At 45.1% G+C, this 14,540-nt stretch overlaps 1 protein-coding gene across 1 annotated transcript in view; it reads left to right on the forward strand.

Annotated features, from left to right (window-relative positions):
* The window catches only part of LOC135557298 (opsin-5-like), a gene marked incomplete at its 5' end in the record, with an annotated part of 57,466 nt that extends 49,651 nt beyond the window's left edge, over positions 1–7,815 (forward strand). The window contains one exon of the mRNA XM_064990482.1: positions 7,417–7,815. Within this exon, the coding sequence (XP_064846554.1) occupies positions 7,417–7,815 (399 nt within the window). The remainder of the gene's footprint in view (positions 1–7,416) is intronic.
* Positions 7,816–14,540: the final 6,725 nt, after the last annotated feature.

The following is a 14,540-nucleotide window of genomic DNA, read 5'->3' on the forward strand; positions in this document are numbered from 1 at the left end:
GCTGTCCCTTCAATGTGGATGGGGGGTGCTCCCTCGGCTGTTTCCTGAAGTCCACAATCGTCTCCTTTGTTTTGTTGACGTTGAGTGAGAGGTTGTTTTCCTGACACCACACTCAGAGTGCCCTCACCTCCTCCCTGTTGGCTGTCTCGTCATTGTTGGTAATCAAGCCCACTACTATCTGCCAGATACCAAGCACGCTAAGTGATTAGCCCTTGTGGCTAGGGCCACACTTCAATTTTTCTCGGTTTTAGGACCACCGATTACCAGAGTTTTCTACTCCCGGCGTCTCTCATTTCACGAAGTGAATAGCGGGCTTGTCCTGCTATCATTACTATCATGCCTCTGAAAAAAACAAGGATCACATCTCTGCTGGGCAGGTATGTGAACTCTTGGAGAAGCAGAATGTTTTATATAAGGAAATGCCAATGGTGGTGCCAATGGAACCAGACTCAGGCCAATTGTAGTGAAATTCCTCAGGTTCAAGGATAAGCTTACAGTCCTTGAAAAAGTCAATCGCCTTTAAGGGGCCTTCATCTTCATCAGTGAGGATTTCTCATATGCAGTCTGTCAAAGAAGAAAGGAACTAATATCAGCTATGAAGGCTGCAAGAGAACAAGTTATATGGTCAATCCCTGGTCCTATCACACTTAGAGTACTGTCCAGTTATATGGTCAATCCCTGGTCCTAGCACACTTAGAGTACTGTCTGGTTATATGGTCAATTCCTGGTCCTAGCACACTTAGAGTACTGTCTGGTTATATGGTCAATCCCTGGTCCTAGCACACTTAGAGTACTGTCTGGTTATATGGTCAATCCCTGGTCCTATCACACTTAGAGTACTGTCTGGTTATATGGTCAATCCCTGGTCCTAGCACACTTAGAGTACTGTCCAGTTATATGGTCAATCCCTGGTCCTAGCACACTTAGAGTACTGTCTGGTTATATGGTCAATCCCTGGTCCTATCACACTTAGAGTACTGTCTGGTTATATGGTCAATCCCTGGTCCTAGCACACTTAGAGTACTGTCCAGTTATATGGTCAATCCCTGGTCCTAGCACAATTAGAGTACTGTCTGGTTATATGGTCAATCCCTGGTCCTAGCACACTTAGAGTACTGTCCAGTTATATGGTCAATCCCTGGTCCTAGCACACTTAGAGTACTGTCTGGTTATATGGTCAATCCCTGGTCCTAGCACACTTAGAGTACTGTCTGGTTATATGGTCATCTGCAGCAAAGAAAGATATAAAAAAAGCTCAAAACAGGGCTGCCAGATTATCTCTTCATTGCTCTAACCGTATGAATATTATCCAAATGCATCAGAATCTCTCATGGCTTCACGTTAAAAACAAATTACTATCCAGTCTTCTGATTTTCTTTAGGAATGTTATATTTAAAAAATATATATATATATTTTTCAGTTCAGTTAGTACATACTAGCAACACGCATAACCAACAAACCAGACAGGCAAATTCAGGGCAGCTAAGACAACCCAAGCCAAGGACAAATCGCCTTAAATCTACAGTTTTATATAGAGCCATAGCTGAATGGAACTCTTTACAAATCCATATTTCTCAGGCAAAAAGTAAATCCACCTAAATCCATAAAATAACACCTAATGTGATAGACCATATGACTGGACAGGAAATAGAAAGCATCAACTGAATGTTTAATGTGTTTCCTGACAGGTATTTTAATTATCTGTATTGTCTACTTGTTGAATGTTTTTGAAGTCTTGATTGTGGTTGTATTTAATGTCTTGTTAATTGGTGTAGGACCCCAGGAAGATTAGCTAGCATTACAGCATTAGCTAATGGGGATCCTAATAAAAATTACAAAATTACAAATTACTACTGTTGTGTCATCTGCAAACTTGATGATTGAGTTGTGGGCGTTTCATGGCCACGCAGTCGTGGGTGAACAGGGAGTACAGGAGGGGGCTGAGCACACACCCTGGTGGGGCCCCAGTGTTGAGGGTCACTGAAGTGGAGATGTTGTTTTCTACCTTCATCACCTGGGGGCGGCCCGTCAGAGAGTCCAGGACCCAATTGCAGAAGGCGGGGTTGAGTCCCAGGGCCTCCAGCTTGATGATGAGCTTGGAGGGTACTATGGTGTTGAATGCTGAGCTGTAGTTAATAAACAGCATTCTTACATAGGTATACCTTTTGTCCAGATGGGATAGGGCAGTGTGCAGTGTGATGGCGATTGCATCGTCTGTGGACCTGTTGGGTTGGTATACAAAGTGGGTCTAGGGTGGCCCGTAAGGTGGAGGTGATATGATCCTTGACTAGTCTCTCAAAGCACTTCATGATGACAGAAGTGAGTGCTACGGGGCGGAAGTCATTTAGTTCAGTTATCTTTGCCTTCTTGGGTACAGGAACAATGGTAGCCACCTTGAAGCATGGGACAACTGACTGGGATAGGGGAGTGATTGAATATGTCCGTAAACACACCAGCCAGCTGGTCTGCGTATGATCTGAGGGCAAGGCTAGGGATGCCGTCTGGGCCTGCAGTCTTGCGGGGGTTAACACGTTATTATGTTTTGCTCACGTCAGCCACGGAGACGTGAGCAAAGTCCTTGTTAGCTGACCTCAATGGTCGCAATGTATTATCCTCAAAGCGGACAAAGAAGGTGTTTAGTTTGCCTGGAAGCGTGACGTTGGTGTCCTGGTGACTTGGCTGTTTTTCATTTTTTAGTCCGTGATCTCCTGTAGACCCTGCCACATACGTCTCTTGTCTGAGCCGTTGAATTGCGACTCCACCTTGTCCCTGTACAGGCAATTTTCTTGTTTGATTGCCTTGTGGAGTTAATAACTACACTCTTTATATTCAGCCATATTCCCAGACCTCTCTCCATGGTTAAATGCGATGGTTTGCACTTTCAATTTTGCGCAAATGCCGCCATCCATCCACGGTTTCTGGTTAGAGTAGGTTTTAATAGTCACAGTGGGTACAATATCTCCAATGCACTTCTTTATAAACTCACTCACTGAGTCAACGTATAAGTCGATGTTGTTCTATGAGGCTGACCAGAAACATATTCCAGTCGGCATGATCAAAACAATCTTGAAACTTGGCTTCCGATTGGTCAGAACAGCATCCTGTTTGAGTTTCTGCCTATAAGACGTAGGAGCAAGATGGCGTCGTGGTCGGATTTGCTGAAGGGAGGGCGGGGAGGGCTTTGTATGCATCTCGGAAGATAGAGTAGTGTATTACCCTTGCTTGTAGTACAATCAATATGCTGATAGAATTTAGGGAGCCTTGTTCTCAAATTTGCTTTGTTAAAATCGCCAGCTACAATAAATGCAGCCTCAGGATATATGGTTTCCAGTTTACATAGAGTTCAGTAAAGTTTCTTAAGGGCTGTCTTGGTGTCTGCTTGAGGGGGAATGTGCACAGCTGTGACTATAACTGACGAGAATTCTCTCTGTAGGTAAAATGGTCTGCATTTGATTGTATGTAATTCTAGCTCGGGGGAGCAGAGGGACTTGAGTTACAGTATGTTGTTATGATTACACCATGAGTTGTTAATCATGAAGCATTCACCCCCGCCCATCCTTTTCCCAGAGAGGTGTTTAATCTCTGTCGGCGCGATGCATGGAGAATCCCAGTGGTTGAACCGATTCTGACAACATATCCCGAGAGAGCCATGTTTCCATGACACAGAGAATGTTACAATCTCTGATGTATCTCTGGAAGCCAACCCTTGCTTGAATTTCGTCTACCTTGTTGTCAAGATGGGCAATGTGCACGTCTACGGAGCCTGACCAGGAGGCTACTCCGTCTGCCCCTGCTGCGGCGCTGTTGTTTTGGGTTGACTACTGGGATTAGAGCCATTGTCCTGAGTGGTGGTCCGAACAGAGGATCCGCTTCTGGAAAGTCATATTCCTGGTCATAATGTTGTTAAGTTGACGTTGCTCTTATATCCAATAGTTCTTCCCGGCCGTAAGTAATAAGACTTAAGATTTCCTGTTGTAACAATGTAAGAAATAATACATTAAATAAACTAAATGCTGCATAGTTTCCTAAGAACTCGAAGCGAGGCGACCATCTCTGTTGGTGCAATCTTCAGAAGTCTTATGGCTCGGGGATAGAAGCTGTTCAGGAGCTTTTTGGTCCCAGAATTGGGAACAGTCTACTTTGATGGTTGTAGTCTTCAACAATTTTTATGGCCTATTATTATGGTGTTCTTGTTACATCTGCTCCTGCCACGCCCTCTACTGCTCATCCTGTGCCTCCTTGACCTGCCGCCACTCCCCCAGTACTCTCTCCCTCTGTGTGATTGGATACAGGTGTGCTGGAGTCAAAGCAGATCCCCACCAGCTGCAACCTGTTCCATAATGAAGACCTCTACAAATACTCAACCCGGCCAGATCGTAATCTCTACTCTGTCAGTCTACGCTTCTAGCCATTTGTTACTGTTAGATCCTGTTGTGCATGTTTTCCTTGCCTGACGCTGGTTTCCTCTCCGCTACAGTTCCATCCACTCTGACTCTAGTCTCCAGTTCCACGTCTCGTCATCCTGCTACTCTGTCCTGTATTCCCCACTCTACTACTCCATTGGATTCTCCTCCGGACCTGCTTACCCTGTCCCTCCAATCTCAGCCTCCTCACCTGGTTTCCTGCAACCCACCTGAGCTTCCCCTGGCCTGCACTCCATCTTCCCCCTGTGTTTCAATAAATACCTTGGTTACTTCATCCCAGTCTGCTTATGGTTTCCCCTGTTCCACTCCGCATAACAGTTCTATCGCACATGCAGTGATGTCCAAACAGGCTGACCATCATATCTACAACAACAGATTGCACTGTTCAGTGAAGATAATGGCCATGTTATTGTAAAACTGCCTCCCTCCTGACATTTTCTTTTCATTTTGCTAATTTAGCAGACACTCTTACCCAGAGGAATTTACAGTAGTGAGTGCATACATTTTCATACTGGTCCCCCGTGGGAATTATATTCACAACCCTGACATTGCAAGCTCCATGCTCTACCAACTGAGCCACACAGGACCACTTCTGTTGCTCCTAGATGTAATTACCAAGCTACATGTGATTTGAGATGGGAATTGTTTCTGTCACCAATGCAAACAATGGCTTATCTCTAGGAAGTGTTTGTTTATGATAAATTGAACCTGTGACATCTGTAGATAGTTTATATTCAGGTCCATAGCTCACACAGTGCTACACAAGCCTCCAATACAAACACTGTTGTGCAGAGCTGCTTCCAGTGTATAGAACAGTTTACTATTCTTATGGACATCAATGCTAGTTGTCACATTCTTTTGGACATTTACATCCCCTTAAAACAAGGTTACTGTTGAAAAACAACATTTTAAAAAACATACAATTTCCCACTTAGACTTTTTGTGCCCCAAAAATATAATGCTTTATAATAATGCATTTCATGCATCTATCTTCACATTTGCGTAGTGGTCATCTATATATATGCGTAGTGGTATACAGTTGAGCAGAGGCGTTTTTAGGATTTACACACATGGGGAAATGTTGTTAGCAAGGTCTGCAAAAAAATAAAAGTGCCTTTTACATCACATTCCACGTCATTGACATGATAGCAGACATTAGCGGAATATTTTCTAATACCACACATGACCAAAGTAAGGGGCTAATCTGACAGTGACAAACTGAAAGCTATAAAAACGACCTGGTCTTAAATACAAATAATAGCCCAGGCCATTAAAGAGACGCACAGATTGTACAATATTAGGAGAAATATATATACTGCATATTATACAGTAGGCTACTAAAACTTTCCAGTGGCAATGATTCACCCAATGATGAAGATCACTGATGATGGCTGGTGCGCTGGTGCCAATAGCTTATCTCAAGATAAGACACTTTGAAAAACAGTGCTGTCTGCTCAGAATCGCTCAAAAGTTGAAAAAAAAATGTTAGCTGCTACAGACTCTCTTTTCAGCAGTAGGCATTTTACTATCCAAACGTCATTTTTCTAGCATTGTATTTAGAAATTAGAAATCCATCCTTGTATGGATTATGTCTATGGCCACAACGCAACAAGCTGTTCTATAATTGGCATTCCTGCTGCCCAAATAGCTTGTTCCTTGTTTGTTTGTTACGAGTAATGAATTATTAACAAAACAAGTCTAATAAATTGTCATCGTTTTGGAAGATAATAACCAGGTAAAACTCTGTTTTACACGTATTCCTCTTCGGGTCTTTTAGACATTGGGCTCAAGCAAAGCTCATGAGTGACAGTGACTAAAGTGTGGAAGACTTTTGTGAAATGCTTCAGTCCTGTCAAATCTGGCTTCCTCAGGCTTAAGATGTTTGACAAGGCTGTAAACATAGTCTATATAGATTAATGTCTTTCCTCTCCTCTCCTCTCCTCTCCTCTCCTCTCCTCTCCTCTCCTCTCCTCTCCTCTCCTCTCCTCTCCTCTCCTCTTCCTCTCCTCCTCCTCTCATCTCCTCATCCTCTCCTCTCATCCTCTCCTCATCCTCTCCTCCTCCTCTCCTTCCCCTCTCCTCTCCTCTCATCCTCTCTTCATCCTCTCCTCCTCTCCTCTCCTCCTCCTCACCTCCTCCTCTCCTCCTCCTCTCCTTCCCCTCTTCCTCTCCTCTCCTCTCCTCCCCCTCTCCTCCTCTCCTCCCTCTCTCCTCCTCATCTCCTCTCCTCCTCCTCACCTCTTCCTCTCCTCCTCTCCTCCCCCTCTCCTTCCCCTCTCACTCTCCTCCTCTCCTCCCTCACCTCCTCCTCTCCTCTCCTCTCCTCCTCCTCTCCTTCTCCTCTCCTCTCCTCTCCTCTCCTCTCCTCTCCTCACCTCTTCCTCTCCTCCTCCTCTCATCTCCTCATCCTCTCCTCTCATCCTCTCCTCATCCTCTCCTCCTCCTCTCCTTCCCCTCTCCTCTCCTCTCATCCTCTCTTCATCCTCTCCTCCTCTCCTCTCCTCTCCTCCTCCTCACCTCCTCCTCTCCTCCTCCTCTCCTTCCCCTCTTCCTCTCCTCTCCTCTCCTCCCCCTCTCCTCCTCTCCTCCCTCTCTCCTCCTCATCTCCTCTCCTCCTCCTCACCTCTTCCTCTCCTCCTCTCCTCCCCCTCTCCTTCCCCTCTCCCTCTCCTCCTCTCCTCCTCACCTCCTCCTCTCCTCTCCTCTCCTCCTCCTCTCCTTCCCCTCTCCTCTCGTCCTCCTCTCCTCCTCCCCCTCTCCTCCTCCTCTCCTCTCATCCTCTCCTCATCCTCTCCTCCTCCTCTCCTTCCCCTCTCCTCTCCTCCTCCTTTCCTCATCCTTTCCTCCTCTCCTCCCCCTCTCCTCTCCTCCTCCTCTCCTCTCATCCTCTCTTCATCCTCCCCTCCTCCTCTCCTTCCCCTCTCCTCTCCTCCTCCTCTCCTCTCCTCTTCTCTCCTCTCCTTCTCTCCTCCCCCTCTCCTCTCCTCCCCAGATGGCGGTGTTGATCAGCTCAGGGTTCATCGTGGCTTGGTCTCCCTACGTGGTGCTCAGCTTTTGGTATATGTTCCAGGGGAAGGCCAGTCTGGCCCCGCTGGTCTCCCTGCTGCCCTGCCTGTTCGCTAAGGGCTCCACGGCCTACAACCCTTTTATCTACTACATCTTCAGACGCTCCTTTAGACGCCAGCTCATCCAGCTCCGGGGGCTGATCTGCTGCTCTGCCCAGCCAGACACACCTTCGAGTGGGGAGACGGGAGAGGAGGGCAGACAGACTTTGAGGTCTGACCTACGACAGAGTCTCCCTGAAGAGAAGAGTGGAGCTCCTCTGGTAGGGGAGTTGGGAACTGTGGCGCTGGAGATACAGTCTGAGAATGAGTTGACAAGCTCCTGTTAATACTGTGTGTGTGTGTGTGTGTGTGTGTGTGTGTGTGCTACTGTTACAGGGTTACAAATGGATGTGGTGTGAGTTATTCAGCTGTGTTTCTTCACTGTCATTCTATATTGCACACACTAATAGATCAAACCCTGGTCCTCACCACATCGCGAGCAAAGGTAACACTTTACTTTAAGCCAACAGACATAATGCATTATGATGCAGTCATAAAGAATTGTAAAACGTATCATAAGCATGTCCTGGCTAAATACCAGCTGCAGAAACTGTTGGATGAATGCTGCCTAGGCACATCACATATTATACTGTATTTATCATAATAAGGCATTATAAGGGCTCATACGTGTTTATAAAAAGTTGTAAAGCATTGTGTTTGTCAAAGTTTGCTTGTAAAGTTCACTTTATTGTTAAATGTTGTTGTGAGGTACTGTAGCATTGAACTTAACCTTCACAATGGTCACTATGGCCATACTTCTGGTACCTTACTTTGTTTTCAGAGTTTTTGTTGGATAGTGTAACATTGTAGCTGTTATGTGGTCATTTTGACCATCCCCATGCCTACAGTGTTCTGTGTGTCTGTCCCCACTCAGGAACCATCAGGATAGTAGAGCAAATCTGGCACCCTATTCCCTACATCATCCACCATCTTTTATTCAGAGCCCTATGTAGCTAACATTACTCCTACACGACTCTGGTTGTAAACTATTTCGGGATTAGAGAGAATAGTGTGCCATTTTGGAGGCTGCTGGAAACTTCAGGAAGTGATTTCTATTCCCAGGTGATTCACATTCTGACCTTGTTTGTATGCCCGCTAATGACTGTAACAGTGATGCGACTCTGAGGAAATTAAACAGCTTTAGAAAATGTGAAAGTAGTGAAGGTGCTCTGTAGTTTTGTATCGGTCTTTATTTTGTTTCTCGCTGTTTCTGTCCCTCGTTTTCCCTCTCTCCCTTCCCACCGCTGTTCGGAAAAGGCTCTTTGAACTACATCACTTTCTGTTCAAAATAAAAAAACACTTCATAGTTAGTTAATAACACAGTGGACATAAAGCAACCACATAAACCTCCCAGCCAATGAGGCGCTACACTCCATGTAGGCGGGTAGACACACACACACACACTAGAACATACTACAACATGTGTGGGATAGTTATTTTCTCCATCTGCAAAGACATAATGAAAGTAAAGGGGTTGCTGATCCCCCGACATAGAAATCAATACCTGCAAGTTGATTCACAGCTATAAGTCCCCCCATTAGTCTGTCTTTGATGTAATCTGTCTGATGTAAGTTCTTCACCATCGCCAAAACCACTGGGCAGTGTGATTATTGTGAGATTTGGGAAAGGGGCCAATCACCTGCATTGATAAGGTTTCACAACCAACAGGTTCTTTAAGGTCAGTGGTCTTAGGAGAAAAGTCAGTTGATTACAGTTTTATAGACTGATAAGCTGTAGACCAGTAACATTACACTGTCTGTTTGTTGAATGCAGAGGTTGGTATACAGATTAATACTGGGACACTACAACAGCCTTCTTGCTCAGGCTTGATATTCAATTATGCTTATTATTAGCTTGTAATCAGGTATACATTCCTTCCACATTTCCTGCACTTTTCGGTGCTGTACTGTGGCTGGCCCTGTGCTCCAACCTCTCCGGGAGTTGGGAATAAGGAACATGACAAATCGATTTCTTTTGGACAATAATTTAATAATGTTCTATCCAAGGATAATCTGATTCACTTAAAGACAACTAACCTATGGCAAAGTAATGAAATCCTAACAGTATTTGCAAAAGTCTCTGTTACTCTTTCATAGTTTGCAGGAACATTGTCTAACCACATTTGGTGGTATTACTTTATTTGGCTTGTTATCACCCATGTAGATCTGAGTTTGGGTTCACTCACACGTTGTGGTGAAGTACACTGCCCATGACATGAAGCCCAAACTTCACATCTCTCTGATGTCTCTGCCTCTGATGGATCACCAAAGATAACACTAAAATGGTCAAACTTATTTCCAAGTTTTTATTCTGGTTTTTATTGTGGCCCTAGAGCTGGAAGAGCAATGGAAGAGCACTTTACGGCTATCTCAGAATGACAGAGATTCCATTTAACGTGCATGATGCCAAAACTTCTCAACCTGCTGGTAACTCTTTATCAGATTTGATCTGATCATACTGTAGAAAACTGCAATGAGTGAAGTATAAGGGCATGAGGTGAGACCCAGATGCAGACACGGGAGGCAGACGGTTTGAGTTTTGATATTCATTAAGCAATACAAAAGTGGTAGGCAAGAAAATGGTCATGGACAGGCAAAAGGTGAAAACCAGTTCCAGGAGGTATGGAGTGGCAGGCAGACTCGAGGTCAGGGCAGGTAGAATGGTCAGGCAGGCTGGTATGGAGTGGCAGGCAGAATGGTCAGGCAGGCTGGTAGGGAGTGGCAGGCAGACTCGAGGTCACGGCAGGCAGAATGGTCAGGCAGGCTGGTACGGAGTGGCAGGCAGACTCGAGGTCAGGGCAGGCAGAATGGTCAGGCAGGCTGGTATGGAGTGGCAGGCAGACTCGAGGTCAGGGCAGGCAGAATGGTCAGACAGGCTGGTACGGAGTGGCAGGCAGACTCGAGGTCAGGGCAGGCAGAATGGTCAGACAGGCTGGTACGGAGTGGCAGGCAGACTCGAGGTCAGGGCAGGCAGAATGGTCAGGCAGGCTGGTACGGAGTGGCAGGCAGACTCGAGGTCAGGGCAGGCAGAATGGTCAGGCAGGCTGGTACGGAGTGGCAGGCAGACTCGAGGTCAGGGCAGGCAGAATGGTCAGACAGGCTGGTACGGAGTGGCAGGCAGACTCGAGGTCAGGGCAGGCAGAATGGTCAGACAGGCTGGTACGAAGTGGCAGGCAGACTCGAGGTCAGGGCAGGCAGAATGGTCAGACAGGCTGGTACGGAGTGGCAGGCAGACTCGAGGTCAGGGCAGGCAGAATGGTCAGACAGGCAGGTACGGAGTGGCAGGCAGACTCGAGGTCAGGGCAGGCAGAATGGTCAGGCAGGCTGGTATGGAGTGGCAGGCAGAATGGTCAGACAGGCTGGTAGGGAGTGGCAGGCAGACTCGAGGTCACGGCAGGCAGAATGGTCAGGCAGGCTGGTACGGAGTGGCAGGCAGACTCGAGGTCAGGGCAGGCAGAATGGTCAGACAGGCTGGTATGGAGTGGCAGGCAGACTCGAGGTCAGGGCACGCAGAATGGTCAGGCAGGCTGGTACGGAGTGGCAGGCAGACTCGAGGTCAGGGCAGGCAGAATGGTCAGACAGGCTGGTACGGAGTGGCAGGCAGACTCGAGGTCAGGGCAGGCAGAATGGTCAGACAGGCTGGTACGGAGTGGCAGGCAGACTCGAGGTCAGGGCAGGCAGAATGGTCAGACAGGCTGGTACGGAGTGGCAGGCAGACTCGAGGTCAGGGCAGGCAGAATGGTCAGACAGGCTGGTAGGGAGTGGCAGGCAGACTCGAGGTCAGGGCAGGCAGAATGGTTAAGCAGGCTGGTACGGAGTCCAGAAAACAGGCAAGGGAGGACTTTCAAAAGAGAATATAAGCAGGAGTACGGGAAAAACGCTGGTTGACTTGAAAAACATACAGGATGAACTGGCAGAGACAGAAAACACAGGGATATGTACACCAGGGATAATAAGCAACACATGGAGGGAGTGGAGACAATCAGAAGACAGGTGAAACAGATCAGGGTGTGACACAGTAGTAGCCAAACGTATTTCCATTATCAAAGGAAAAGCACTTTCCTCCTATCTCACAATTAAATAAAAGCTACAGAGATTATATATATCATGCATTATAAAATCTAGATCAGGGATTATTAAACCGGGGGTCTGCGGGGATTCCGTAAAAAAGGTTTTATTTTGTTCCTAGGCCGTCATTGAAAATAAGAATCTGTTCTTAACTGACTTGCCTAGTTAAATAAAGGTAAAAAAATTGGAGCCAATTACACTCACTAGATATCTGGTTAAGCTTTCTTGACTTGAACATTATGGCTAACCTTTGTTTAATCAGTAAACAGCTGCTCTTACCTAAAATGTATTTGGAGGTACCTTTCTAGCTAGTAGGCTTTGTTAGAGTTTACACTTCCTCTTACATTTATAATGTGGGGAGGTCAAAATAGTGAAAAACTATCTACCAAATCTATTTATTTTAAAATGTTGACTACTTCTCCTTGCCATTGTCATTCACTTGATGATAAGACAAGACATATACATGTTTTGCTAACAAATGATGGGGTCCCTGGGTCACTGGTTTGCCTGGGAGGGGTCCCTGGTGTAGATACAAATCTTATGAAACACTAACTGAAATGAAATAAAATAGAAATCAAACTAAATATGGACGGAAAAGCGATGTTCGAGCTAGTTCAAGTAGTAGCTTCAATTGGAGCTACCTCAAAAGGTCTCTCATTATTGAAACAAACTGTCTTTCAGAAACCCGCTGCACAAGACAAGCAATTTTCTAAAAAAAACTGATTCCCTTCTATTTTTTGGAAATTCCGAACAGGTGACATATCAATCGATGAGAACCTCAATGGGTTTGATAGAAACTGACCCTTTTGATAGAAGTGACCCTTGACCCAGAAACATTACACCCTCTCTATAGATCAAACTCATTGTTGGGGCTCCCGAGTGGCGCAGCAGTCTAAGGCATCTCTGGCGTCACTGCAGTCTCTGGTTTGAATCGAGGCTGCATCACACCTGGCTGTGATTGGTAGTGCTATAGGGCGGTGCACAATTGGCCTGGGTAGGCCGTCATTGGAAATAAGAATTTGTTCTTAACTGACTTGCTTAGTTAAATAAAGGTTAAATAAATACTAAAAGTTGTAAAAGCCTTTTTTTTCTTCCATTCATAAACTACATGTGAAATCATTGATTGGAGTTTGAAAAGGAAGCCTCCTAGCCTCCTAGAACACAGTAAGCAAGACCAGAGTGAGATTTGCATAGTCAACACTTTAAATAGACCTCTGTCATGACGCTAGCCCTTTCAGTGAATTGGCTAGCAATTCACCCCCACGTCATACATTCAGTAAAGAGACTCTCACTGGCCATGCAGTATGGAGAGAGTTTCACAGTAGAACAAATAGACTTCTACTACATCCCAGAATTTGAGAACTGAACAATATCCATATTTTGGAGAATGTGTAAACGGTCGGTGGAGAAGCCAGCTACGACCCGGTCTGTTTTGTTTCATGTTTGTGACCTCATGAAAGACAATACAGCCACATTACCCTAACTATGTTTATACAGGCACCTCATTTATGAGGTTTGCATGTAATTATTGTTTAAAATGAATGAGTAAAGATTAAACTATTTGCGAAATGACGTAGTATGATAACTTTTGAAATGAGAAAATCGTCTTCCCTTTAAAGTTGAACTAAGTCAGGAGCCACTCCCAAGTGAACAGGCATTGTTTGGAAATTATGAACCAACCCCTTTTCTACATTTCTATAAAAGCCCCGTGACCCAAAGTCACCTAAGTTCCAAAGAACAGGAGGACTTGCCCTCACGTTTAAAAAGGGCTGATTCTAATTTCAACCCTACAGGCCAGGAAATCTGAGAGCTTGCACTACACATGAAATGGTATGAACTCTGAACTATTGATCACCCAAGAAGAAGTGAGTCCTAGATGACAGCCTAACAGACTGCAGCTGGAAAGGTAGCACATCTAGTACAAGAACACTGATCGACGTGGACGAATCTCCAGAGTGAGATGAACCTCTCAGACCACGTGATCACACGGCAACCCGGAAGATTCCAAAAAGGACAGGACAAAACAGAGCCTCACATAACCAGCTTCACGTAAATACAACGCATTGCTATTCCGAATGAGTGATCGTTAGTGACATATGTATTTATGTGAGAATAGCTTCCCTGGTCTAGTAAAAGACCAATGTGTAACGGCAGATTTCCTCTTCGTCTGAAGAGGAGTAAGGATCGGACCAAGATGCAGCGTGGTAAGTGTTCATGACGATTTATTAATAACTAACTGAACACTGAAATACAAAACAATAAACGATTTGATGAAAACTGAAACAGTACCGCGTGGCGACAAACACTCACTCTGAAACAAACACTCCAAAAACCAACAGTGAAACCCAGGCTACCTAAGTATGATTCTCAATCAGAGACAACTAACGACACCTGCCTCTGATTGAGAACCATACTAGGCCGAAACAGAAACCAAACATAGAAACATAAAACATAGACTGCCCACCCCAACTCACGCCCTGACCATACTAAATAAAGACAAAACAAAGGAAATAAAGGTCAGAACATGACACAATGTTCCTTAGCATTCCTTCTAAAACCCCTTATCTTCTCTGAATCTATCGTGTTATACCCAAACTGTTTTTGCTTAGCCCACTAGGGAATCTTCCCTATCATTGTTAGTAACCGATATCTACTGTTTATGCATTTCTGTGATTATTTAGTTAGTTAGTAAATAAATGATTAAGCCAATTGGTGTATGGATGATTTATAGTAAAGGCTGGGTTCGTGCAGATAACCAACAATTTACGACGTTCAGATGAGACTGATGTGAGGTAAATAAGAACACTAATTGATCAGATATTAAAATATCTGAAGTTAGAGTCGGAAAAGTATAACTTTGTAATCTGAAGATTTGCTGTGGTGCCCCGACTTCCTAGTTAATTAAATTTACATGATTATAGTAAAATCACATAATAAAAATTACA

Source organism: Oncorhynchus masou, chromosome 16, assembly GCF_036934945.1.
Source record: "Oncorhynchus masou masou isolate Uvic2021 chromosome 16, UVic_Omas_1.1, whole genome shotgun sequence".
Classification (NCBI taxonomy): domain Eukaryota; kingdom Metazoa; phylum Chordata; class Actinopteri; order Salmoniformes; family Salmonidae; genus Oncorhynchus; species Oncorhynchus masou.